The sequence below is a fragment of the Candida oxycetoniae genome (assembly GCF_023343755.2).
Source record: "Candida oxycetoniae strain CBS 10844 chromosome Unknown scaffold5, whole genome shotgun sequence".
Taxonomy (NCBI): domain Eukaryota; kingdom Fungi; phylum Ascomycota; class Pichiomycetes; order Serinales; family Debaryomycetaceae; genus Lodderomyces; species Lodderomyces oxycetoniae.
In genome coordinates this window covers 105280-131620 of record NW_026055366.1, presented here as the reverse complement: position 1 = coordinate 131620, position 26341 = coordinate 105280, and the positions used below count along the sequence as shown (strand labels likewise).

Sequence of the window (26341 nt, the reverse complement as noted above, 5' to 3'; positions counted from 1 at the left end):
AAGTGTTGAATAAAAACAAGAAGGAGAGAATTTACAATTTGGTAATCTATACGCGTTTCAAAGCCCATAGGTTAGTTAACTTTTGAATTGGAATATTAAACCTTTGGAGCTGGTATAATGTCTAATTTGGTAGGTGGCAATATCCAAAATAGCACGGGAAACAATGATCCAATTGAAGATGCCAATGTTCTAGGGATCGATGAGCCTTTAAAGCTTAAAACTAAAAAGAAGATTTCTAAAATCGATAATGAAAGAGTATTAGTTAATGCTCGTGGCTTACCGTACTTGATTAAAAACCACCATAGGTTGATTCGCAATATTGAAAAAAGGGACAGAAAATTTTTTAGGGAGCAACAGAAACAGCAACTAGATCCAGGCCATCAAGTTAGTCGTAAGACGTTTCGGCAGCTCAAGTACGATCATGAGTGTAACAATTTAGAGTCGGTTTTACAATTTTACCAATTATGGTGTCATGGGATGTTTCCAAAAGCAAACTTTAAAGACTGTGCCTACATGGTAAGAACATTGGGTCATAAATCATCCCAGTTGAGAATATATAGGCGTGAATTGATTGAGAAGGAAATTTTCAAATTAAAAGTTGCACGAGGAATCATTGATGAGAATAAGGCCAATGATGTAGCATCTGATATTGACGAGGATGCAATAATATTCGCAACAAGGCAAAGCAACGATAATGACGACAACGATGACAATGACGACAACGACAACAACAATGTTCGATCTTTAGAGGAAGACGACAATTGGAGTTTCATGGACACGGGGAAAAGTGTCGCAAATGTCGCAAATGTTGTAGATAAGAATGGTAACGATGTCGCAAATGTTGCAGATAAGAATGGTGACGATGTCGCAGGTAATAATGGAGACGATGGTACAATCAGAGAAACGAGGTATTTCAATAAAGGTGCAAAAAGCTCGTGCTTAGAGTCAGACGAATTTCCCAGCGAAGATGAAGCCCTTTTCGTTGGAAGCCAAGCAGAATCAATGGTAAATGTATCAAATGCAAATAAAAGGAGAAACCAGATTGTAGAAACAGAGGAGCTTGAAAATGAAGAAGAGAATGATCTTGCAATGGAATTAATGCGACAGCACGATCCTTGAAGTCAAGAAAAGAATTTCAAAAAAAAAAAAAAAAAAATTAAGATAAAACAAATCCATAGTGTTGTTCTTATTGCGTGGCAATGTATATCTTTCTGAAAATGCAAGAATGATTAAAGATTTCAGATACTAAGTCGACGTCAAACTCTCTTGTCTTTTCCGAGAATAATGCAATCAAGAATCCGCCACTTCTCAAGTACAAGTCAACAACATTCTTTTTGCTATCCTTTGCAGAAACAGTAGCGTTTCTGCGTACTAATTTTGCGTCGTGCCGGAAAAATGGCATCAACAAACCATGATTGTAAACAGTGTTTGCTTTGGGATTTTTAATCTCGAGCCCAAATTCTGATATAAAGGCTTTGTAATGTATAGAGTTTTCGAAAAAACGATTCATTGTCGTTCCGTTACTACCAGCAGGTTGTTGTTGTTGTTGTTGTTGTTGCAGCAGCAGCTGCTGTTGTTCGGTGATATTATTGGACTTGGCCAAATATGCTCCGATTTCTCTAGTCATGAACTCATCTTGTAAATCTTTTGACTTTGTAACTTTGGTTGAGTAAGCAAACAGTTCAAAGTCAATCTTTTCTTCATTGGCTGGAAAAAACTCTTTAACAATACAGCATGGTTCCGCAACTCTAATTTCTAAAATGTATACAAAGTCAAACTTATAAGTGGTGGCAAGGATCTTTGCCAATGCCGTTGCTGCCTTTTTCAAAGTTCCCACAGAAAATAAAAACTGCCACAATTCTTTGTCAGTAAGTTGCGACGGAGGCAGCTGACTTTGTAATGGAAGCTTAGGTGAGCATCTCAGATGCAGTGTCATTGCAGGGTCAACCTTGTCCCCCTTGTCAAATTTAATAAACCTAAAGTTTTGGTTTTGGTTATAGGGTCCTCCCGAACCATCCTTTTCAAATATCAACGAAGATCTACCACTTGTGGGTCTACCAATCTCATTCTTCAACTCCAAAAGTGCCTTTTTCTTGTCCTTGTTACCATATGGTAAGAACGAATCGCTTACGTGGTCAAAATATTTCGGGCGGTGTATAGTATCAAGCGGCGTATTTAACCAATCCATGATTTCCTCACTAACCACTTTTAAAGCTTTACGTGCCTCGTCGCCAAATGAATTTCTTGGCTTTTTATCAAATATCGCTAATATACCAATTATTTCATTGTTTTTGGCGGCAAGCGGAACACCGCAATAAAACTTGATGTATGGGGCACCGGTAACCAAAGGGTTTGAACTTGTTCTCCAGTCCTGCGAGGCATCTAGTAGCACAAAGTAACCATTGGATAAAATTGCATGAGAGTCTATAGCAACGCATCTTGGAACACTGCTTGTGTCGAGTAAGGTTTCAACTTTGAAATGACACTTGTAATTGTCAATCAATGATATAGAAACACCACAAACTTTAAAGTTTTTTTTCAATTTAGTAGTTGCTTTTGTAAAAAACTGGGTGTGTTTCCAGTGTGGAAGGTTTATGTACTTGGAGACCGCGTCTAAACGCGATATCTCATTATAGCTTTCTGGCGGTTTCATGTAACCGACATTCATCATAAACGGAGGACATGGGACTTTAGAAAGATTCCATTTTCCCTGAAATTTTATCAATTCAAGTTGATTCAGTTAGTGTTTTTTCTTTTTAAAGATACTATTAAACCAGCTTATAAATACATACTTTTGCATAAGCATCAATGAAATGAGCTTTGGTCAGCTGAATTGGTGTCAAGATGAGTTCCTTCCCCGAAGGAAGCCAAACAGGTTGTTTTGTTTGTATTACCTCTCGTTTTTTTTGGTATGGAAGTAGGTCTATTGGATTTGATGATAACGACGGAAGCAAAATTTGAGGCAGGATAGGTGGGCTGCTGTTGACAACATTTCTATTCTTTTGCAATGGTCTATTTTTGATCATAATTATTACCAGGTCCGACCAAATATCAGATCAAGTTCTTAGAAAAGTCAGGAGTATTTGAGGGTAACAAGTTTGAATTTGTACCGTACCATAAATCGTTTTCTTTTTTTTTTTTTTTTCTTTTTTTTTTGCAGCTAAAACGAAAAACGGTTTTGTGTTATAAAAAGATAATTCCATTTTTGGCCATTAACGTTTGACTGACTAAAATTTTGGACCAAAGAAAGACAAGAAGAAGAATACAAAAAGATGGAAACGAGATAGATTCGATGAAACCGTTGCAACGCTTTCACTTTTTTTCAGAGACAAAATAGGCAGCTTAACTTAGTAAATGATTCCAATGCACAAGGTAAAGTAAAAGACTCTATTTAACGTCATCCATTTTGACATCTGTGTCACCTTTTTCATTCTTATCCTCATTCTCATTCTCATTGCCATTGCCATTGCCATTGCCATTGCCATTGCCACTGTCTTCTTTTTTATCACTCCCCTGACCATCACCTGTTTCCAATCCTTTTGACGCATTCTCCTCTGCTGCCTTTTCATCTACATTCTCTACCGCTTTTTCTGCTTCCTTCGCTGCCTCCTTTTCTTTTTGTGCAGCTTCCCTCTCCTGTCTTGCTTTCTCCTCCTCTAGCGATAACCTCAATGCTAATGCCAAATCCGGATCCATATTAAGGTCAATAATATCTCCAGCTCCAGCGACTCCAGCACCATCGAAAAAGTTCAGATTCTCGCCACCAGCACCACCAGCACCACCAGTAGCACCAGCTGCTCCATCTTCTACCAAAATTGGCGAAGAAGCAATAACCTCATAAAGCAAACGTGGCCCTGGTGGTACTGTTACCAAATGTGAATTGTCATGATTATTTATAAGAGAGTGAAACTTTTCCAACTTACTCGTGTTCACAGCCTCTTCTCCAAAATTGATAATATCCACAGCTACATTATTCTTCTTCATCTTTTTGGCCAATTTCTCTAATTCCTTATCCAGGTCTTCTATGGGGGAACCAACAAATATTACAATCCTTTGCTGCTGGACTTTGTTTTGACGATGTTTCAATGCCAAAGCCGCCACCTGTACACCATTACTGAAATTGTTTTTGCCTTCTATCTTTGTTTCGTGGACTCCAGACAAGATTTTTCCAAAATCCGTGGTTAACGTACTCAAGACCTGAGGTCCAACTCCGCCATAAGCTAATAACCCCACTGTATTTTCAGGATTCGAATTGACTTTATTCTGGAAAATAAATTCCGTGGCTGTTAGCTGGGCGTCATATCTCGACGTAAGATAATCGCCGTTTCTCATATACTCAGAATTGTCAATCGCTATCATAGTAGCCTCAAGAACCATGGTGCCTGTTTCTTTGCTAACTTGTTTAGGTGATTAAGTAAAGAAAGACAACTGGGATTATACTAGTGGCCCTTTTTTTTTTTCTTCCAGTTTTTTTGTTCCATTGCCACTACAAAATCAAAGTACTTTTTTTTTTTCAACTAAAAGAGTAAAAGAGTAAAAGAGTAAAAGAGTAAAAGAGTAGAGTGTAGAGTGTAGAAGAGTATATAGTAGTAGCTTGATTGGCCATGGTATGAGAGAATGGGCTATACAAGGCAGAAGAGGCAAGCTTTAATAAGTCGTTTGAAAGCTGAGAGAGAGGCAGTGGCTAAAAAGAATGAAGAGCTTTTACAAAAAAGATCGCAACTTATCTATCAAAAAATCATGAGACGTCTAAACGCTGTAAACGTCACATTATGGGATGTTAAGTTGAAAGATGTGCTTGAAGTTGAGAGAGAAAAGAAATTGAAAATCCGTACTTTGATACTGGACATTCAGAATTTACATAAAAGAACAGTTCATAAGCAAACTCAAAACACAGAGCAGTGATATATGCGCATATCCTCTTACACAAGGTACAAAGTGTTGCTCCACTATCGAGCAGAGCAAGATAGTGTTAATGGCAAAAAAAAAGGGTCAATGGCAACAGTGTCAATACCAGCTAGTGTTGGTGGCAACTAGTGTCATTTGCAGCTAGTGTCAATAGCAGCTAGTGTGCTCCACTATCGAGCAGACTGGAGCTAGTGGAGCTAGTGTCGGTGACAGTCAGAGCTGCCCCACTATCTCGCTTCGCTCGATAGTAGAGCTCGATAGTAGAGCTCGATAGTGTCGCCTTTTTTCATCATTTTATAGTTGTCTAAATTTAATAAATATCTATTATATAATAAAGGGAGGAAAAAGGCGGCAAAGACAAAGAATGATTATGCATCCTCAGGTATATCATCATGAAAGTATTTGCCTTCCGTAGTTTCCTTGATAACACCGGCTCTTATACACCAATCTCCAAAAGGTTCACCATCGTTTCTTTCCTTGCTCCATCTCTCAAATAATCTTGACAAAATTTCAAGAATCTCATCTTCCTTAATGGAATACCTGTAGATCTTGTTAAGTCTTTGTCCGTGATGCCCACCACCCAACATCAAATTATATGCGCCAAATGCCTTACCAACTAAAGCAACTTCAGCTACCCATGGTCTAGAACAACCATTGGGGCAACCAGTCATCCGCATGACAATTGAGTCGTGTCTTAATCCATAGCCTTCCAAGCGCTCCTCCAATTTGGTTATCAATTGAGGTAAGTAACGCTCGGATTCGGCCATGGCCAAACCACATGTTGGGAAAGCAACACAAGCAGCTGATGACAATCTCAACCCTGAGAATTTGGTATTGTCTAGTTTGTACTCGGCTAACAATTTTTTGATCTCTTCTAAATCGCAATCTTTAATATTAGAAATAAGAAGATGCTGGTTACCGGTAAGTCTAAATTCCCCTGACTTTTTATTGTCCTGTAAAAACTGGGCAATCTTACGCAACCCAGTCTTTTGAGGTAATTCGGGTGTATCTTCAATGCGACCATTCTCTATAAAAGCTGTGAAATGATTGTATCCCAATTCATCTTTGCACCAACCAAAATGGTCCACATTGTTCTCAATCTTGAAAGGTTTTGGTTCCTCAAATTGGGTACCCAACAAGTCTTCGACTTTCGCCTTGAACACATCAACTCCGAGATCATCAATCGTATACTTCAACCTTGCGTGTTTTCTATTGGTTCTATCACCAAATTCTTTTTGCACCAACATAATCTTCTCGCATGCAAAGTGTACTAAATCTCTCTTGATATAACCTAACATTGAACCAGTTCTAGGATATGTCTTTTTGTTATTATGAGTTGTTCCCATACCACCACCGGCTAAGACATTAAATCCAATCACCTCGTTATCTTTGACAATAGCAATCAATCCAATGTCATGAGCATACACGTCAACATCATTATATGGCGGAACAGTAATAACAATTTTGAACTTTCTTGGTAAATATGTTGCACCATACTGTGGTTCAACGTCGGCCAACACATTTCCCGCAATCAATGTTTTCTTCTTTTGGGGCCCATCCTTACGATTTTCCCAAGCATCTCTGTCTCCTGGTTTGTCTGATGGCAATTCACCCTCTAGCCAAATCTCGTGGTAAGCAGTAGTATTAGGTAACAAAAAATTGGAAATCAACGTTCCAATGGCCGAAACTTGACCATGAATTTTAGCATTACTTGGCAAGGCCGACACCATAACATTTCTGTTAACATCACCACATGCTGCCAAAGTGTCCATCAATGTAGCATTCATACCCCGTATTGCAGGTTTCAAATCGTGTTTAACTACACCGTGCAACTGAAAAGTTGCTCGGGTGGTTAATTTCAATGTACCATTTCCCCTTTCATCAGCCAACTCATCCATTTTCAAATACTGTTTTGGTGTAGCAACACCACCAGGAAGCCTTACACGGACCATAAATGCGTAGGCAGGCTCTAAACCTTGAGCTTTACGCTCTTCTCTTAGATCACGATCATCTTGCATATAAATACCATGAAACTTGGTCAATTGCTGATCAACAGCACCTATAGATCCCGTGGACTGATCTTGTAATGCTTCCGCAATCGTACCCCTAAGATAATCAGATCCGAGTTTCATATCTTCATTTGTTATTGGTTTGGGTTCCTCTACTCCTTCTACATTATCAACTCCCAAAGCCGTCCAAATCTTAAGTATCCATTCGTCAAAGCCAGTAGAGAATCCGTCGGCATCCTGGTCATCACCCAATCCAAGCTCAGCCAACTCAACACCACCATACAATTTCAATTTTCCAAACAAGTCTTTACCTGGTTTATTATAATAATGCTTATCTTCTTTTCTTGGCCAGTATTGAGAATCACCCAAACCAAAAACGGAAAACTTGATAGATGACAAGTCCAAATCATTTGAGTTCTTAATCGCATCCCAGAACTGCTTACCATTTGTAGGAAACTCACCTTGACCAGATGTCGACGTCACAAATATGATATTTGTTTCATTTGGTAAATCTTCAATACTAACATCGTCCATTTGCAAAACAACAGATTTCAAACCTCTACCTAAAGCTTGTCTGTTAATCTTCTTTGCCAATCCTTCGGCGTTACCACCATCAGATGCATATGCAACTGTCAAAGGCGGTCCAGACAATCCCTGCAATAATAAAGCATATGCTTCATCTGCTATTTGAGCTTGTTTGGCTTTGACTTCGCTAGATGCATTGTTGGTTAAGTTTCTAGATAACAAAGGGTCTTTTCTAGCAAGCATAGTCAATCTATTTTCCTGTTCTAAAAAGTCCTGAAGCTGTTTTCGAAGATTGGATGAGTCCAATTTGAAAACATCTTCTTCATTTGCTGCATATGGATCGTACCTATATAAAGGCCAATATCCGTTATCAACAGCCCTTTTGGTTTCTTGCAAAATAGACAAAGTGTTGTCAGACTCCTTATGATATGGCAAGTACGCCAAAACAATCGATGGTCCAGTAAACTTCTCTGCTTCAATAAATGCTTGTAAAACTTGAGTATATGACGAGTACACTGCAACTGAGGCAACATAACAGTCACCATGGTTCATTGCATACAAACCAACATCCTTTTTTCTGAAACCATTGACTGTTTTGTCATTGTTCTTCTTTTCTTGATATGGTTCAGAGTCTATAATCAACATATTGATGTTTTTGTTTGACGTTATGACATTATGGACACCCGAAGAGCCCAAATCGTAAGACCATGCATCAGAACCAATAAGCCAGTTCAGTTGTGTGCTAAAGTATTTTGACAATGCCAATAATTCACGAGCCGAAACTGAAGACTTGTCGCTTTTTAACAAATCAATAATCTCAAGTGAGGTTGCATGTTCAACCTGTCCCCTTTGTTCCAACGTCAGCAACCAGCTTGAAAGTAAATTGATTAACCTGCTATTGTCCTGAGATTCAAACTTGTTCTCCTTTAAAGCATTACGGACCAATTTGATCAAATTTTCTTGTTCTTCTTCATCGTGCAAATACGACCCGAATCCAAATTCAGGATTTGTTTCCAACCCAACATTTTCGGTATTATATGCATTAAGAATGTTCAAATTGCTTCCACTAACTTGCTGTAAAACTTTTAAATAAGCTTGTTCCAAGTTGTAAGCTTCAGAAAGGGCATTTGAGTATTCTTGATCCCTTTTCCTGTCCTCCAAAGCAGACGTCTCTGATAAATTGTTCCCAAAGTGCAAATTTTGAACAGGGTTCTCGGATTCTATATTGGAAACCAAATGTGATAAAGCTTTAGGGTAGTCAATGTCATTTCCAAACGTTGCAGATACGATTCTAGTAAAGTTTTTCAAACTTTGATATCGGTAATACAGTGCAAAAAAATCGAGTAACAATGGGGAAAAATTGAAAAAAGGCGTGCTGGATTGTTCGACAATAGAAAGAGTTTCAATTTGGGCAGGTATGAGTTCAAGCAAACGATTTAAATGGAAAGGCTGGTAGATTTTAATGCTAATAAGCAATACATTTTCCTTATTTGCTGCATCTATCAACTCATCACTTAGCTGCCCCAAATACAAAATTGCATTTTTTTGCTTTTGCTTTTGCTGTTGTTTTTGATTTACAATCTCAAATGGTTCAACTTCAAAGTCACGAATAATCTTTTCCAACGATAAATTATCCAAATCTTTCAATAAAACACCCTCAGCAAATTTTGATTGTTGTTTTGCATTGTACAGGCTATTTGGAGAATAGAAATGGAAAACTGAAGTTTTCAACTTTTGTGACAAGTTGTATGCCAAATTAGCCAACCGATATGCCTCTTGTGGATTTTGAGATATCAATACTGGAAATTGCAAATCTCTCAAACTGGTGACTATATTGAACTCCAGGTTTACAATTTCAACGTGGTTTACAACTTTATTGTTTTTGAAAGCTGAACTGGATAAAAAGGGCAAGTTTTTGAACAAAGTGCAACTATTTGTAGTAACAGTAACAAAATCCAAATCCAAATCCAAATCCAACTCTTTATTCTTGTTGTTTCTATCAGCCAAATAGTTTTGCACTACGGCGTAAGGATCATTAGCGTCTAACAAGATATTAGCATCTTTTACAAACTTTGTGAATAACGAGTTTACGGATTTAGCTGGCTGAGTTACAAATAGTATACCATCGATAATACCTATCGTTTTAGCAATAATTTCCTCCTGACTCAAACTCATAAAAAAAAGAAAAAACACACACAATCCTTAAACAAACTTATAGCTTCTCCTTAAACAAACTTGTAGCTTCTCCTTAAACAAACTTGTAGCTTCTCCTTAAACAAACTTGTAGCTTCTCCTTAAACAAACTTGTAGCTTCTCCTTAAACAAACTTGTAGCTTCTCCTTAAACAAACTTGTAGCTTCTCCTCAAATCAGCCAAAAGAAAAAGAAGAAAAAAAAAGGGGTTCTTACTTAAATTACCAAAAAAACCTTTATCCCAACCTTACCTTGTTTCTCTCTTTCTCTCCTTCTCTCTTTATCTCTTTCTCTCTTGAGTAAGTAAAAATAAGAGCCTTTTTATATGCTAACAATTTCATATTAATAGCCAAATTTTTTGCAATACTAGAAAATCTAAAGCTGCCAAATGAATAGCGCTTAATCAAAAATAGGGACCTAGTATGCAGTATTATTACCGATTACTCTACGGCACGTGCAATGGCAGTTTTTTTTTTTCCTCTCTTCAGCTACCACCCCCATCTTATTTAAACACATTGAATTTTAAAAGCCTCGGGGGTGGTAGCTGAGAAAACGGCTGAATGGCGGATGGGAAAAGATAAGATAGAAGCGGGGAGGGAAAAAAGTTTGTAAACTCTTTATGAATGTTATTAATTATTATTTATTGAACAGTGAACAGTGAACACTGAACACTATCGAGCAAAGCGAGATAGTGTTGTATTAAGATACTGGGTGTTCACTATCAACACTATCAACACTATCGAGCAAAGCGAGATAGTGTTGTAATAGCTCCCGAGTGTCACTATCAACACTATCGAGCAAAGCGAGATAGTGTTGTAATAGCTCCCGAGTGTCATTATCAACACTATCAACACTATCTCGCTCTGCTCGATAGTGTTTTAATAAGCTACTGAGTGTTGCTCGATAGTGTCGCTCGATAGTGCTTTAATAAACTACTGAGTGTTGCTCCACTATCTCGCTCTGCTCGATAGTGTCGCTCGATAGTGTCGCTCGATAGTGTCATAGTTACCATAGTCAGTGTCAATGGCAGTTAGTGTCGATGGCAACTAGTGTCGGTGACAGCTAGTGTGCTCCACTATCTCGCTCTGCCCGATAGTGACGATAGTGTCGATAGCGTCGATGGCAGCTAGTGTGCTCCACTATCTCGCTCTGCTCGATAGTGACGATAGTGACGATAGCGTCGGTGGCAGCTAGTGTGCTCCACTATCTCGCTCTGCTCGATAGTGTAGTGTCGCTCGTTTTTCATTGTTCTTGTCGCCTATTGGGTGATCTTTTCCAAGCTGCATGGTCTTTTGGCCGGTAGTTCAAAGTCCCTATACAAGAAGTATACGGCACTAACCGATTATACGACTCCTTACCATTTGTAGGGGACTTGATATTAGTATATGCCTTGTAAACTGATAACGGCGTCCATTCAACGTCGCGGTCGGATCTATTGCGTATCAGCTTGGGCACTTCTGGTGGGGGCGGCGATTTCCCACTAAGAAACAAATCTTGAATGACAAACTCTTGACGAACAGTCTTGAGCACCGACTCGCTGATTGTTTTTGGCTCCAAATTCGCTAATCGTACTTTGATCTTATTGACAAACTTGACATACCCTGTTGTTTCATCCTCGGGCCACTCGTATATCGGAGAAGTGACAAACTTTTCAAAGTCAACAACCAATTGCACTTGTGAAGAGGAGATGGTGGAGGTGGAAGTTGTGTTGGAGTTCGCCAGCGTCGAAGCAAGCAGGTCCACAGAATGATTAAATGCAGTGTTGGGGAAATTTAACACCTCCTTTTGTTGCGGTAGTCGATCATTCAGTGATGAACTCTCTATAAATTGAGAAGTAACAAATCTTTTATATGATAAATCGTCACACACGTTTGAGTTGTTGAGTTGGTACATTTGCAATTCCTCACTATAGCCTTTCCCGCTACTTGATTCTATTGCATTCTTCTCTTTAAAAGATTTGACACCTACAGCTTCAGCTTCATTCTCAGCAGTAACTGCTTCAGTTGCTCCTACTGTTGCTTCTTCCTCCCCTTGATTCAGCTCTTCAATGTCTATATTATTATGGTTAAAACTGTTTGCTTCTATTTCCAGTTGTGCCATGCTAATCTCCTTCTCCATCATGTAGTCCCAATAATTGGCGTCTAAATGGTGAGAAAAGCCAAGATCCTGACTGATTTTATAACTTGATCTATGTTCTTTATTATTAAAGACATCGCCAACTTCGGCAACTTGTGCTGCAGTCAGGTTGTGCCCATCAGTGAATCCAACAAAATCAGTGGTATCGGTATCGTATTCAGAAGAGAATGCCGCGCGCAACAGCTGCAAAGTATGGTTTGATATCGATGGAGATATTTCAATCTCATTGCTGCTATTATTAGTATTATTATTGGTGGTAGTATTATTCTCCAAAGTATGTTGTTGTTGTTGTTGCTGCTGCTGCTGCTGCTGCTGCTGTTGTTGTTGTTGTTGTTGATGATTATGCATAGTATGTTGGGCAACTCTCAAGTAATCCCACTCTGCTGATGTAAAGTCAATGCTGTGATGTTCTTCCATAGTAAAAGACAGATCTACCTCTCTGTCTATATTGTCATCTTCAATCTGACAATTTCGACTTTCCTCCACTTCTATATCGTCTGAATAACTGAAATTCTCCTCATAGCTCTCAATCATAGTAGGTTAAAACACAGCGTCCAAAATTTTGTCTATCAACTGAAAATGGTACTCAATACACCATCGACTAGACAACTATAAAAAATGTAAGTAATTGTAATAATGTTGATGGAAAACGCTTGTAGTAATCAACTTGAAAAAAAAAACAACAACCTGTCTAGTGTAAAGGCAGTAAGTCCAAAACCTATTCAAACGTTGAAACGATTGACAGAAATATCAAAAAAAAAAAAAAAAAAAACGAACAAAGAAAAACACCGGGAAACGATTAATTAAAACCTAGTTATTTGACCCTCGAGGTAGATTCGGATTACCCCAATCTACTTGAAGATACAAAGAAAAAGAATGAGCTACTTTACAAACTCTTTTTATGATATGTTGATCCAATTGTGTCATATATACGGAGAAAAGTGTCAAAGAGAAGGGGGTTGCAAACATTAGCTAAATAAAAAAAAAAAAAACTGGCTTTTTGTGTAAAAACAAGTAAACTAGGACACAAAACAACTTTTTTTTTTTTTAACTTAATGTCGAGTTCGTGTAGGATGTACCTGCAGACTCCCAACTCAATGATTGCTTGAAATAGACTCGAAATTGGAGTCGTGGTGGGGCAAGGGAAACGATGTTGTTTTGTGAGCCATAACTTGATTTGTGTAGTTTTATATTTTCATTTTGCAGCCATTAACTTTTTCCTTTTTCCTTTTTTTGAGAAAAAAAAAAAAATAAAATAAAATATGCCTTCTGTAATTCTCGTTTAGCTATATTATTTGTCTTAAGGGTAATTTATTCGAGACCCCCTTAGTTGCAATTTTTTGACTTCTAATTACGCTGTACTTTTCTTTTCAAGTGAAGTGGAACATTTTATTTCAACATTAGAAACTATATTGTTATCGGGTGAGTCAATTGAAATTGGTCCAGTCAAACAAGTTTGTTTTTTTTTTCTTCTTTTCTTCCTTAAAGCATGTAGGAGCAAACCGGATAGAGCAATGGCTAAACCAAACTAGCAAGATCCAATTTTTAGTATTAATCTCATTGCTCTTTAATTAGGAAACGATAGTAGATTGTGTTGTAGCTAATGCCGTCTTTGCCTCATCACGCACTATTATGCGTTCAAATATATAGGTCGTGCAATGTTGATGAAAAATTTGAGTGAGTCAAAGAAAAAAAAGAAAAAAAAAAATTGATTTCTGTATGGTAATAAGAGTTCAATACATAAAGTATATTTTGCACCACTTTCTTCTTGACGTGAAAGTCTTGACGCTTCCTTAATTCGAGGCGGAAAGAGAGGAAATTGTTCTAATTCCAGGCATAAAGAAAGGAAATTGTTCTAATAGAGGCATAAAGAGAGGAAATTGTTCTTATTCATTCATTTTTTGCATTTTGAGTTGTTTTCTTTGCCAGGCAGGTAGTATAGGGAAAATGAAAACTTCCGTATTAAGAGCAGTACGGAAACAACAACCATGGCCATACCCATTATTGTCACTCTCAGGTCTACATCATAGCAGCAGAGTCTTTGTTAGAAACAAGACAAATGTTTCATCATCTTCTCAACAGCAATGGCCCGAGCTATTAAAGTCGGATTTTGTGCAAGACGTGAGTAAATGTGCTTTGAAGCAGAGGCAGAATCTGCATCTGCAGCATCTGCATCAACAGCAACAACCACAGCCAGACTATGTCAAATTGATCTTAACATCAAGGGTTTACGATGTTGTTCCGGAAGCAGGTACTCCGCTAACTCATGCTGTCAATTTATCCCATAGGTGTGGGTCGAGAATCTACTTGAAGCGTGAAGATCTTTTACCGGTTTTTTCCTTCAAATTGAGGGGCGCCTATAACATGATTGCACATTTGAATTCCAATGCAAAGCAACCAATATCTGGTGTCATTGCTTGTTCCGCTGGTAATCACGCACAGGGTGTCGCGTATTCTGCAAACAAATTGAACATCCCTGCTACCATTGTTATGCCCACTCCAACTCCATCAATAAAGTATTTGAATGTTTCGAGATTAGGCTCACAAGTGGTTTTGTACGGCGATGATTTTGATTCCGCAAAGCAAGAATGTGCGAGATTAAGTAAAGAGTACAATTTGATCAATATCCCTCCTTTTGATCACCCTTATGTAATTGCTGGTCAAGGAACAATTGCATTAGAGATAACAAGACAGCTTAGGTTAGACAAGTTGAGTGCATTGTTTGTACCTGTAGGTGGAGGTGGGTTGATCTCGGGTGTTGCGGTTTATTTGAAGCAGATTGCGCCACATGTGAAAATTATTGGCGTTGAAACATACGATGCCAATGCCTTGTACCAATCTTTAAAACAAGAAAAACCAGTGCATTTGAATAAAGTTGGACAGTTTGCCGATGGCACTGCTGTCAAAGTTCTTGGAGATGAGACATGGAGAATATGTAAGGATTTGGTTGATGAAGTAGTTCTTGTTGATACCGATGAGATTTGTGCAGCTATTAAGGATATTTTTGAGGATACAAGATCCATAACTGAACCGTCAGGTGCATTGTCTGTTGCCGGATTGAAGAAATATATTGAGCAGCATCCAGAAATTGACCACACAGACAAAACTTATGTGCCTATATTATCGGGAGCAAATATGAATTTTGACAGATTGAGGTTTGTTAGTGAAAGAGCCGTTTTAGGTGAAGGAAAGGAGGTTTCTTTAGCTGTCAATATCCCCGAAAAACCGGGCGAATTTTCAAGACTACAGAAAATCATTAACCCAAGATCCATTACTGAATTCTCTTACAGGTGTAGCGGCAAGGACACAGCAAACATTTTTGTCTCGTTCAATGTTGTTGACAGAAATGCAGAACAACCAAAAATAATGGAAGCAATGAGAAATGCAGGGTTCGAAGTGACTGATATGTCAGATAACGAATTGGCCAAATCTCATGGTCGTTACCTTGTTGGTGGCAAATCACATCTGGTAAGAACTGAGAATGAAAAGTTGTACCAATTTGAATTCCCTGAAAAGCCAAATGCATTGTTCAACTTTTTACAAGCATTGAAAATCGATTGGGATATAAGTCTATTCAACTATAGAAACCATGGCCATGATATAGGCAAAGTATTGTGTGGATTTATTTTACCTTCTGGAAGTGAAGAGGATTTCAAGGAGTTTTTGAAGAATATCGGCTACACTTACACCGAGGAAACTGACAATGTGTTTTATAAAAAGTTTTTAAAAAATTAAAGTATCTTATTAATATATATATATATACAAGTGTCTAACTCTAATCATCTCGTCGTAAGAAAGCTTGGTACGCGTCATTTCCAATACTAATATGCCCTGTAGCTTTCATCTGCTTTTTACCTTCTTTTTGCCTTTCTAGTAACTTTTTATATCGTGAGATATCTGCAGCATGCAATTTTTGAGTAACATCCTTGCGCTTAGCCTTGATTGTTTCTCTAGCTATAGCTTTATTATTGATTTTGGCTTGAATTGCAACTTCAAATAATTGATAACGTAAATACTTTTTAAACCTTGACACATATTCCTTCCCTCTGGCTTGAGCTTGCGACCTGTGGACAATAGTCGTTAACGCATCTTGTGGTTCTCCATTAACACATAGTTCCATTTTCACAATATCCGAATCTCTATACCCAGCTTCCTCATAATCTAACGACGCGTAACCCTTTGTACAACCTTTGAGCTTACCGAAAAAATCTTCCACCAATTGCGATAATGGAATTTCGTACTTCAACAACGTCTGCCCTGTATTCAAATATTCAACTGCCTTCTGTATACCCCGATTATTCAAACAAAGGGTCATCACAGTCCCGACATACTCATTCGGTAATGTCATGATCGCCTCAACGTATGGCTCCATGTAGCACTTTACTTGATCGGTTACCTTGTTCGACGGAAATTCATCTGGATTGGTAATCACTTTCTCTTTTCCGTTTTTGTAAATAATCTTATAAGGAACCGTGGGTGCTGTGAGAATGATTTTGGCCCCATACTCCTTTTCCAACCGTTCTTTGAAAACAGAAGCATGTAAAGAGCCCAAGAATCCAAGCCTCCAACCTAAGCCCAAAGCATTTGAGGTTTCCTTCTCCAAGCTCACAGATCTGTCATTCAACACTAAGTTTTGCATTTGATCATCCATCGCCTTGAAATCTTTACCATCTGCTGGGAAGGCTCCAACAAAAACCATAGGTTTTGGTTCCTCAAATCCAGGCAATGGCTCCAATCCTTTGTTTTTTCCCAATTCGAAAAATGTGTCTCCAACAAGCGCCTCACGTGGATCCTTCATTCCAGGAATCACGTACCCCACTTGTCCAGCTTTGATGCACAGAATCGGGGTTCTATCTGGATAGGATATACCCACTTCCTTCACGTCGTAAGACTTACTAGAATGTGCCGAAACAACCTTTGTTCCCTTTTTCAATTTCCCATTTACAATGTGTACCAACATTACTACACCAACATAAGGGTCATGCCACGAGTCCACCAACAAAGCTTTCAATGGTTTGTTTTCATCACCAACGGGCGGAGGTATTCTTTCGATAATTGCGGGAATAATATTTTCGACATTTAAACCTGTTTTAGCACTAACTGCAATACAATCTTTTGGATCAAGTTCAAATGTCGACTCCACTTGTTCCATAGCCAATGGTACATTTGCCAGACCAAGATCAATCTTGTTAATGATAGGTATTAATTTGAGGTTCATGCTGTAAGCTAAATAAAAATTGGCCACTGTTTGAGCTTGAACACCTTGAGATGCATCAACTAAAAGTAATGCACCGCCACACGAAGCATAACTTCTGGATACTTCGGCCCTAAAATCTACATGACCCGGAGTATCCACCAAATGCAATAAAAAGTCCCTTTCCGAACTAGGATCTTTGTAAATCATTGAAACCGTTTGGGCCTTAACGGTGATACCTCGTTCTCTCTCCACGTCCAACCTGTCAAGCACCTGAGACCTACACCCAGGTTCTATCACACCCGTTAGCTCCAAAAGTCGATCAGATAGGGTGGACTTACCATGGTCAACATGTGCAACAATACTAAAGTTTCTATAGTTCTCAATAGGTATATTGGATATCCTTTCCTCAAGTTCTTTTCGAAATTGTTCTGTACCAACTTTTGGTTTCTTTTCTGCTCCTCCTCCTCCTCCTGCTCCAGGTAACCTAGGAGAATTAAGTGTAGCATAGCACCGACTAGTCTTCATCCAATGACATTTTGGAAAAAACGACAAGCTCCGGAGAATTGGTCGTCGCATTTCTTTAACAAAAGGGCAAGGTATAGTTCAACTTCTTAAATACCTATTTCCTTATCGAGTATGAAAAAAGAACAAAGACCGATGGGCATCTCTTTAAACGCGCGCGCTTAGAAAATGAAAATTGAAAATCTGCTACATTGACAATTGAATCAATCAAGAAGAAAGTAAAAGCAAGTTAAAGTTAAATGAATGTTGAGCTATGATCAAGAGTTTGCCTCGGCAAACTCTTTTACAAATTTTGAGAGTTTCTCTACACTAGCAAGCGAGACCGCATTGTATATAGAGGCCCTATTACCGCCAACGGATCTGTGTCCCTTTAAACCTTTCAACCCTTTTGCATTTGCCTCCTCAACAAACTTGGAGTCCAAGTCTTCACTTGGGGTTTTAAACACAACGTTCATTTTCGATCTTACTTTTGCGTTTGTCAGTGGCAATTTGTAGAAATTTGGATACGATTCCAATGCTTCATACAACACCTCTGCCTTCTTGATGTTGATCTTTTCAATTGCGTCAATTCCCTTGTCTTGGATTAATTTTTCAGTTACAAGCTTCAAGATTTGACAGGTGAACAATGGTATAGTGTTATAAGCAGAGTTGTTTTTAACAACTATTGGAAAGTTGAAGCAGATAGGCAGCAATGGGATATCTAGCTTTCTCAATTCGGCATCGGTAGCCTGGTCCAATAAATCTTTTCGAACAATGTAAATTGTCAACCCGGCAATACCAATATTTTTTTGTGCTCCAGCCATTATTACACCATACTTGCTAACATCAATCTTTTTCGACAAAATATTTGAAGACATGTCCGCGACCAATGGAACATCTGCAGGCAAATAGTCTGCACCCGGCACGTCGTTGAACTCAATACCATATACTGTTTCATTGTCACAAACCCACAAATACGCAGTATCCTCTTGAATTGGTTGCCATCTGGAAAAAGCAGGAATATCACTATAATTGTCACCTTTTGTATTGACAACAGTGTAGGAATCAAACCCCAATCTTTGAGCCTCTTCGAGTGCTTTTGCCGACCACGATCCAGTAATGGCATATGCCGCTTTCCCTTTTTTACCTGTTCTTTTAGCATAATGAGCCATCATGTTATAAGCAATAGACGAAAACCCACCAGTACCACCACCTTGAAGGAAAAAAACCTCATAGTTGTCTGGAATGTTCAACAAGGTTTTCAAATTATCTTTGGTATCGTCAATTACTTTAGTAGCAGGCTTAGAACGATGGGATATTTCACCAATCCCAATAGAGTCGTTCTCATATGAAATCAAGTCATAAGCCGCTTGCTGTAATACGCTTGTTGGTAAAAGTGCAGGCCCAGCCCCAAAATAACTTGGCTCTTCTCTCTCTAGCGCCCTCAGTGTAGACATCTCAAAAAGAAATTACAGGCTTTGACAATGGGTTTAACTTTGAAAAGAAAATTCAAGCTCAACTGATGTTGAAAAATTGAGAAGTGCAACATTTTAATTTTTTTTTTCAATGCAATGAGCAAAAGAAAAAAAAAATTAAACTAAGTTCATGTTCAAACTTTCTGACTCATCTCTTCTTCTTGGAGCATTAGACAGTTAGTTAACGTAAAATGGTTAAGATCACTATCGAGCAGAGCGAGATAGTGTCGGTCAGTATGCTCCACTATCTCGCTCTCTGACGTATTTGTGCTCTACTTTGAATAATACAAGTTGTAGTAAGGAAACCCATATCGGCACTATTGAGCGACACTATCGAGCAACACTATCGAGCAAAGCGAGATAGTGGAGCAAGATAGTGGAGCACACTGACAGTAGCTTGTTACAACACTATCTCGCTCTGCTCGATAGTGTCACTGCTCGATAGTGGAGCACACTGACAGTAGCTTGCTACAACACTATCTCGCTCTGCTCGATAGTGTCATTGCTCGATAGTGTCACTGCTCGATAGTGGAGCAACACTAGCTGCCACCGACACTATCGACACTATCGAGCAGAGCCAGCAAGTGGAGCACACGACACCATCGAGCTATAATTGGTTACTGGGATAATGAAGTGGTGGCCTTTCATCTATAAAGGTATGCTTCTTACGCCATTAATAAAGTATATCAATTCCACATCATCGGTATCATCCAATAAACAATGTAAACTGCATTGACGCTGGGCAATGTATAGAATGACTGTGCGGCATCTCCCTACTATCCTTGAAGCTTGTTGCCAGTCCTTCAATTTCACTCCAAGTTCCAATTCCTCAAGATTGTCCGCACTAGACTCATCATCCGAGTGGACATTACCATTATGCAACGATTCTCTCATCGAATCTGCGTTACTGCTTGTCGTTTTATGCACCTCCAATTGGTCATTCCAACTTATAGTAACTTTGAATTTGCCATCCTCTTCTAAAATAAACCGTAACAGCCCGCCGTTGCTTCTACTAGCCTGTATCACCATTCTATCGTTAAAATTTGTCCTTTTAAACTTTTCCAATCTCTTAAACATAGTGACAAACTGGCTAGGCAACCGCATGATTAATCCATGATCTCGGTGCACCGGTTCATTGAGAATCTCTTGGGCCTCTCGTAAAATCTTAACGGGGATCCTAAACGTATGGTTGATTATATTGCAATTGACATTGGTATTGGAATAAAAAAGAGCCAACGACGCCGTCCTTCCGTTTTTCGTGGCAGTGCTTGGCTCGCCACTAGTATCTGTTCTTTGTAGCCTAATGTTCAACCCTTCACTATTTGCCTTATCGAAATTTCTCAAAGTTTGAAGTAAAAGATCGATATTTATCTCCATCAGAATAATATTATCCCTCATACTTTGAACATCTACTACTTCAAAATGACTATGAGCTGGAAGCTTGCACCAGACTTGAGGTTCCAGGTTAATAGAACCACCATTAACCAGAATAATACTAAGCTCTTCGGGACTAAACTTTAGTATGACAAACTTTCGAAGATGTGTAATTAGCAATAAAGTCTCTTTAAGTTTCTCAGTACTTCTTGTCATTAGCTTCAATTTCATCGCTGCAATTTGTAGATCCTAAACAAGTACCGCAATATCAATAACACTAGCTTTCTACTCTCTCTTTCGCCTTAATAAACTATTCCACCGCCCTCCTCCAAACATGTAATCTCATTATCTTTGATGAACAAATTTATTTATTCATTAAAGAGAAAAAAAAAAAAAACTTCAATTAATGAGCAAGAGTGAAGAGTAAGAGTGAAGAGTAAGAGTGAAGAGTAAGAGTGAAGAGCAAGAGTGAAGAGCAAGAGTGAAGAGCAAGAGTGAAGAGCAAGAGTAAAGAGCAAGAGTAAAGAGCAAGTAAACTCTGCTAGTTTCATATTACCATGTCCGAGCAAAACGAATCCAATGAAGAGGAATTCAAGTTTTTTGGCCTTGGAGGCTGTAATGAGGTTGGACGCTCATGTCACATATTGGAGTATAAGAATAAGGTAATTATGTTGGACTGCGGTATGCATCCAGCATTGAGCGGACATGCATCGTTCCCGTTTTTCGACGAGTACGATCTTTCCAAAGTCGATATTTTGTTGATTAGTCACTTCCATGTCGACCACTCGGCATCACTTCCATATGTGATGCAGCAGTCGAATTTTAAGGGGAAAGTGTTTATGACACATGCCACTAAAGCCATTTATAGGTGGTTAATGCAAGATTTTGTTCGAGTAACTTCAATTGGAAACTCAAGAAATGAAAGCGGAGGCAGTGGCAGCGATGAAGGAGGCAACTTGTATACCGATGATGACATTTTCAAGTCCTTTGATCGCATAGAGACTATTGATTATCACTCAACCATGGAAATCGATGGAATTAGATTCACGGCATACCACGCTGGTCACGTTCTTGGTGCATGTATGTACTTTATAGAAATTGGAGGTTTGAAAATCTTGTTTACTGGTGATTATTCAAGAGAAGAGAATAGACACTTGCAAGCAGCAGAAGTTCCTCCAGTAAGACCGGATATTCTAGTTATCGAGTCTACATTTGGAACAGGAACATTGGAGCCAAAGGCGGAGTTGGAGAAAAAATTAACAAGCCACATACATGCAACAGTTACAAGGGGAGGCCGCGTATTACTACCGGTTTTTGCCCTAGGTAACGCCCAGGAACTTTTATTAATTCTTGAGGAATACTGGGAAAAGAATGAGGATTTGCACAATGTCAGTGTTTATTACTGCTCTGATTTAGCTAGAAAATGTATGGCTGTTTATGAAACCTATACCGGTATTATGAACGACAACATACGACTTTCGTCTTCTGGAAATTCCAAGAAATCTAATCCATTTGAATTTAAATACATTAAATCGATAAAGAATTTGTCGAAATTTTCGGACCTTGGCCCATCAGTGGTTGTAGCTACTCCCGGTATGTTGCAAGCCGGTGTTTCTAGGCAGTTGTTGGAAAAATGGGCGCCAGAACAAAAGAATTTAGTTATTATGACAGGATACTCGGTGGAAGGCACGATGGCAAAGGAAATACTCAAAGAACCACAAGTAATACAATCATCAACGAACCCAGACTTGAGTATACCTCGACGGATAGGAGTTGAAGAAATTTCATTTGCAGCACACGTTGATTTTCAACAAAATTCAGAGTTTATTGACAAGGTTTCCCCTTCAAAGATAATTTTGGTTCACGGTGACTCTGTTCCAATGGGAAGACTTAAGTCCGCCTTGTTGAGTAAATATTCCTTAAAGAAGGGGACCGATAAAGAAGTCAAGGTGTATAATCCTAGGAACTGCGAGGAACTACGCATAGCTTTCAAGGGATTGAAAATTGCAAAAATACTAGGTTCCTTAGCCGAAGAACAGCTACTGATGCTTAAGGCTGAGATACAGCTGCATATAAATCTGGAGGAAGAAAAGATTACGGAAGTAGAGGATGAAGATGAGGAAATGAATGTGGAAGAAGGGGAACAAAAGAAAGACAACGTTTCTGTTGATACATTTAAGCCAGGCCAAATAGTTTCTGGGGTCTTGGTATCAAAAGATTTTGACCTCAATCTTGTGCAATTACAAGACTTGAATGAGTTTTCTCAGTTATCTACCTCGATTGTAAAGTCCAAGATCAACTTGAAAATTTACGCTGACATTTCCCTAATGATATGGCATCTCGAACAGATGTTTGGCTACATCAACATAATTAATGACGATGACGAGGAATGGGAATGCATAATCATGGACTCTGTGGATGTTTTTATTGACAAATCCAAAGGTCCTGGATTACATATAGTTGTCGAATGGATCAATGATAATCTAGTGGCAGACTCACTTGCCGACAGTATTATCGCTATACTCTATTCAATAGACTCTTCTCCTGCGTCAGTTAAGTTAACGTCAGCGCATCACCACCACCATGCCAAGGAAGAAGAAACGTATACCACAGACGACGATATAGAAGCAAGAATCAAAAAGGTTCTGTTGTTATTGAAAGCACAGTTTGGAGATGCTCTCAACAACTTACCTGATTATTCTTCTACAATAACTATTGGCAAAAACGTTGCACACATTAATTACAGAAATTTGCAAGTCGAATGTTCTTCAAAGGTGTTGAAAGATCGGATTGAAAACATTATCAAAAGAGGTTGCTTGCTAAGTGCTCCATTGTCGATACCCTCTAAAATAAAGTAGACGCTCATAAATATAGAGATGTAATATATTGTTGATTGTTTGGTGCGATGTGCGGCTACCTTTCTGTAATGAAAAATATTTCAAGAACTAACCCTTTTAAACTTACATCTCTCTAAAACATACATCAATTTTTTTTTAGCTCAATACCTCCCCTTGACGCAAACTGGAAAGCTACAATGAGGTATGTGACTATATCCTCGCTACTATTACGACCAGCCACTCATACTAACTTGTTTTCCTTCCTTTTTTTTTTTTTTTTTCTTAGTGAATATATAGATCGTCCACGCTCGGAACTAACAGAAAAAGAACTAGCAAAACTAGAAGAATTTGAATTCCTACATGGTCCAATGTCTCTAATACATCAAGCTCAAAAGGAAAACCTGCCGATAGTCATTTCGTGTAGGAACAATCACAAGCTAGTGGGAAAAGTCCGTGCCTTTGATAGACACTGTAATTTGGTTTTGGAAAATGTCAAAGAGTTATGGACAGAAAAAATTGTTAATGAATTTGGCAATGCTAAGAATGTATCAAGAGAAAGGTTTATCAGTAAGATGTTTTTGAGAGGAGACTCGGTTATTATTGTATTGAAAGCTTAAAGGTGGTGAAGGTTAGGCAAAAAAAAGGATAGCAAAGCAAGAGGAATTACATAATCGGTTCAAAGTTGCAACAAGCCTCAAATTTGAGATGTACATTGTTAAGCCGTCAATGAAGATGATGAGTAAAAACTGTCTAAAAGACCCACCAGCGGTATGATCAAATAGTTTTGGTTCTTTCTTGTTTTCTTTTTTTTTTTTTTTTGCTTTTATTTTTATCAATACAGTTTAATATACAACAATTATACTCCCACACGTAGAATATTTTGACCTTGGTGTCTAAATTTGATGACATTGTGCCTTTCCAAAATATACAAAGCCTTTTCCAATGCTGAACGACTGGCCCGTCCTGAGTCAACGAATTCCCTTTGCAATGTCCTGTATGCAGTTGACCAGCCAATGGGTAACCTTCTCCTTAACTCTTGTTCAACTTTCTTGATCTCGGCATTGAGCAGCACGTTTGTACTGTTCCCTACTCCCTGGTCAACAGCGTCCATAGTCGAGGCGGTGAATAATCTGATTGCCTCTTCGACATGCTCCTCAGTTGCAATTGGACTTAACCTCAATTTGGCTAGGGATTCAGTTATACGAATAATAGCTTCTAGTTGACGTACAGTAATGGGTATTGAAGATCTCTCATTCATTTCATTTTCATTAATCTGTAGTCTTCTTCTAATGGAAACAAAGTGTGACGATAATCTTTCAGATGCTTCTGGACTTAAACGTGGTGCGCATCGAAGCTTGACATATTGTATATATCTTTTCATTGTTTCAATTGGTATTTCACCTTCTTGCTGTAGTTCCTGGGTCTTACCACCAGCGTGTACATTCATAACATGCTGTGCTATTGAAATATCCCTGCTCTCGTTACTGTTATCTTTCACGATGAAAATCATATCAAATCTAGACAAGATTGTACTTTGGAAATCGATATTCTCTCCGGGACTTTTGAACTCATCATACCTTCCAAATACAGGATTTGCTGCTGCCAATACTGATGTTCTCGAATTCAACATGGTTGTAATACCGGCTTTGGCAATTGAAATCGTTTGCTGTTCCATAGCTTCGTGGATTGCCACTCTATCTTCTTCCCTCATTTTATCAAACTCATCAATACAAACAACACCACCATCTGCCAAGACCATAGCACCTCCTTCTAAATAAAAATCTCTAGTCTGTGGATCCCTTTGGACAGAAGCAGTTAATCCCGCAGCAGAGGAACCTTTACCTGAGGTATAAACTGAAATCGGAGCAATTTTCTCAACAAACTTTAGTAACTGAGACTTGGCCGTACCTGGATCACCCAATAAAAGTACATTGATATCACCTCTCAAACGCATACCATCTGGCAAGATTTTCTTTGATCCACCCATTAGCAAACAAGTGATTGCCTTTTTGATATCCCTATTTCCGTAAATTGAAGGTGCAATTGAATTTGAAAACACTTCGTACAAGTTGGGCATTCTCGACAATTTCAAAAATTCCTCTTCCTCTTCTTCGCTAAAAGTAATTCCATGTCCGTTAGCACCATTATCAATATCGGTTTGAATACCGAGTACTTTTAAATACGGGTTACGAATTGCAATACCACTTGCGCCACCACCACCATTACCCGAGTTGCTGGTTTTCTGCTTCGATTGAAAAATGGAGTATATACCAACGATTGTAATTCTTGTTCCTGGCACCGCTTGATTTGTCAAGTATCTATCAGTTTGCAACAAAATATGCCTGGGCATTTCACCAACAGGGACCATATCAGGACTCTCTTGTAGTTTCAATACTTGTTGATCAACAAATGTGGATTTGTCATGGTCGATAACATAAGAGTCGGGAGGGCATTTTTCTTGAGCTGAGTTTGAATCGATATTATGTGGACTTTGGCAATTTGGTAATTGGATTTGCCCAAACCCTGACCTGATTTTCAACTGCATTGTGTGTTTACATTGACGACAAATCAATTGAACTTGAGTGGCTCTTGACGATAGCATAGACGCGGATATAACAACACCCTTGATCCTAACGATTTTCGCGATATGTTTCGAGTCCAAATCTCTAATTGAAACTTTGTTTGCTTGTGAATATAGAATCAATTGGCAAGTTTGGAAATTGGCTGGTATTTCGTCTTTGGACAAGTATGCAATTCTTTTTGCAATATCGGCTATAGCGCTTTCAAAAAGGGGAATCATCTCTACCGGATCATCGGTCAATTTTTTATTCAACTCCTCATTGAAATTAATAAGGTGTTCGCTATCGACTTTGAGAAAGTAATTGTCAATTAATAAATTCTCTCGCAATTGATCTCTATATATGAACTGCGAGTCCAATCTAAACTCTAAAATGAATGAACGAAACGCTTTTGTAATCTCGTTGAAAGAGTTGTCATCAGGTTCTTGTCCTGGCAAAACATGTGCCGAATAGACACTTGGCCCATCAAACGACATAACTAATCCTTGTTAACCTTTACAGCTTCTGATATACTTATAAGAGAAGAAGAAGAAGAAGAAGTGATTAGCAAGTTGAAGAAAAGAAGAGTAAGAGTAAGAGAGTGAGAGAGTGAGAGCGAAAAAACATTA

The 26341-nt window shown here is 38.6% G+C and overlaps 11 protein-coding genes across 11 annotated transcripts; 3 read left to right on the top strand and 8 right to left on the bottom strand. All coding sequences in view use genetic code 12, as the record gives it.

Annotated features, from left to right (window-relative positions):
* Positions 1–117: 117 nt before the first annotated feature.
* Positions 118–1119, top strand: CSM3 (Csm3p; the record flags this gene model as incomplete). The annotated part of the gene is made up of 1 exon (XM_049326744.1): positions 118–1119. One exon carries the CDS (start codon positions 118–120, stop codon positions 1117–1119), a length of 1002 nt encoding a protein of 333 aa, XP_049182063.1.
* Positions 1120–1186: 67 nt separating this feature from the next.
* KGF56_000797 (uncharacterized protein) lies at positions 1187–2671 on the bottom strand (the record flags this gene model as incomplete). Its single annotated transcript, XM_049326743.1, has 1 exon — positions 1187–2671. One exon carries the CDS (start codon positions 2669–2671, stop codon positions 1187–1189), a length of 1485 nt encoding a protein of 494 aa, XP_049182062.1.
* Positions 2672–3387: 716 nt separating this feature from the next.
* On the bottom strand, positions 3388–4377 carry RPN10 (proteasome regulatory particle base subunit; the record flags this gene model as incomplete). The annotated part of the gene is made up of 1 exon (XM_049326742.1): positions 3388–4377. One exon carries the CDS (start codon positions 4375–4377, stop codon positions 3388–3390), a length of 990 nt encoding a protein of 329 aa, XP_049182061.1.
* An 899-nt stretch (positions 4378–5276) lies between these two features.
* ECM17 (sulfite reductase (NADPH) subunit beta) lies at positions 5277–9617 on the bottom strand (the record flags this gene model as incomplete). Its single annotated transcript, XM_049326741.1, has 1 exon — positions 5277–9617. The coding sequence occupies one exon, from the start codon at positions 9615–9617 to the stop codon at positions 5277–5279; it is 4341 nt and encodes a 1446-aa protein (XP_049182060.1).
* Positions 9618–10876: 1259 nt separating this feature from the next.
* On the bottom strand, positions 10877–12304 carry FGR12 (Fgr12p; the record flags this gene model as incomplete). The annotated part of the gene is made up of 1 exon (XM_049326740.1): positions 10877–12304. One exon carries the CDS (start codon positions 12302–12304, stop codon positions 10877–10879), a length of 1428 nt encoding a protein of 475 aa, XP_049182059.1.
* Positions 12305–13717: 1413 nt separating this feature from the next.
* ILV1 (threonine ammonia-lyase) lies at positions 13718–15505 on the top strand (the record flags this gene model as incomplete). Its single annotated transcript, XM_049326739.1, has 1 exon — positions 13718–15505. The coding sequence occupies one exon, from the start codon at positions 13718–13720 to the stop codon at positions 15503–15505; it is 1788 nt and encodes a 595-aa protein (XP_049182058.1).
* A 40-nt stretch (positions 15506–15545) lies between these two features.
* On the bottom strand, positions 15546–17543 carry KGF56_000792 (GTPase; the record flags this gene model as incomplete). The annotated part of the gene is made up of 1 exon (XM_049326738.1): positions 15546–17543. The coding sequence occupies one exon, from the start codon at positions 17541–17543 to the stop codon at positions 15546–15548; it is 1998 nt and encodes a 665-aa protein (XP_049182057.1).
* A 203-nt stretch (positions 17544–17746) lies between these two features.
* Positions 17747–18925, bottom strand: SER1 (O-phospho-L-serine:2-oxoglutarate transaminase; the record flags this gene model as incomplete). The annotated part of the gene is made up of 1 exon (XM_049326737.1): positions 17747–18925. One exon carries the CDS (start codon positions 18923–18925, stop codon positions 17747–17749), a length of 1179 nt encoding a protein of 392 aa, XP_049182056.1.
* Positions 18926–19591: 666 nt separating this feature from the next.
* On the bottom strand, positions 19592–20548 carry MEC3 (Mec3p; the record flags this gene model as incomplete). Its single annotated transcript, XM_049326736.1, has 1 exon — positions 19592–20548. The coding sequence occupies one exon, from the start codon at positions 20546–20548 to the stop codon at positions 19592–19594; it is 957 nt and encodes a 318-aa protein (XP_049182055.1).
* Positions 20549–20874: 326 nt separating this feature from the next.
* KGF56_000789 (cleavage polyadenylation factor subunit) lies at positions 20875–23175 on the top strand (the record flags this gene model as incomplete). Its single annotated transcript, XM_049326734.1, has 1 exon — positions 20875–23175. The coding sequence occupies one exon, from the start codon at positions 20875–20877 to the stop codon at positions 23173–23175; it is 2301 nt and encodes a 766-aa protein (XP_049182054.1).
* An 835-nt stretch (positions 23176–24010) lies between these two features.
* CDC46 (MCM DNA helicase complex subunit) lies at positions 24011–26209 on the bottom strand (the record flags this gene model as incomplete). Its single annotated transcript, XM_049326733.1, has 1 exon — positions 24011–26209. The coding sequence occupies one exon, from the start codon at positions 26207–26209 to the stop codon at positions 24011–24013; it is 2199 nt and encodes a 732-aa protein (XP_049182053.1).
* Between the last annotated feature and the right edge of the window lie 132 nt (positions 26210–26341).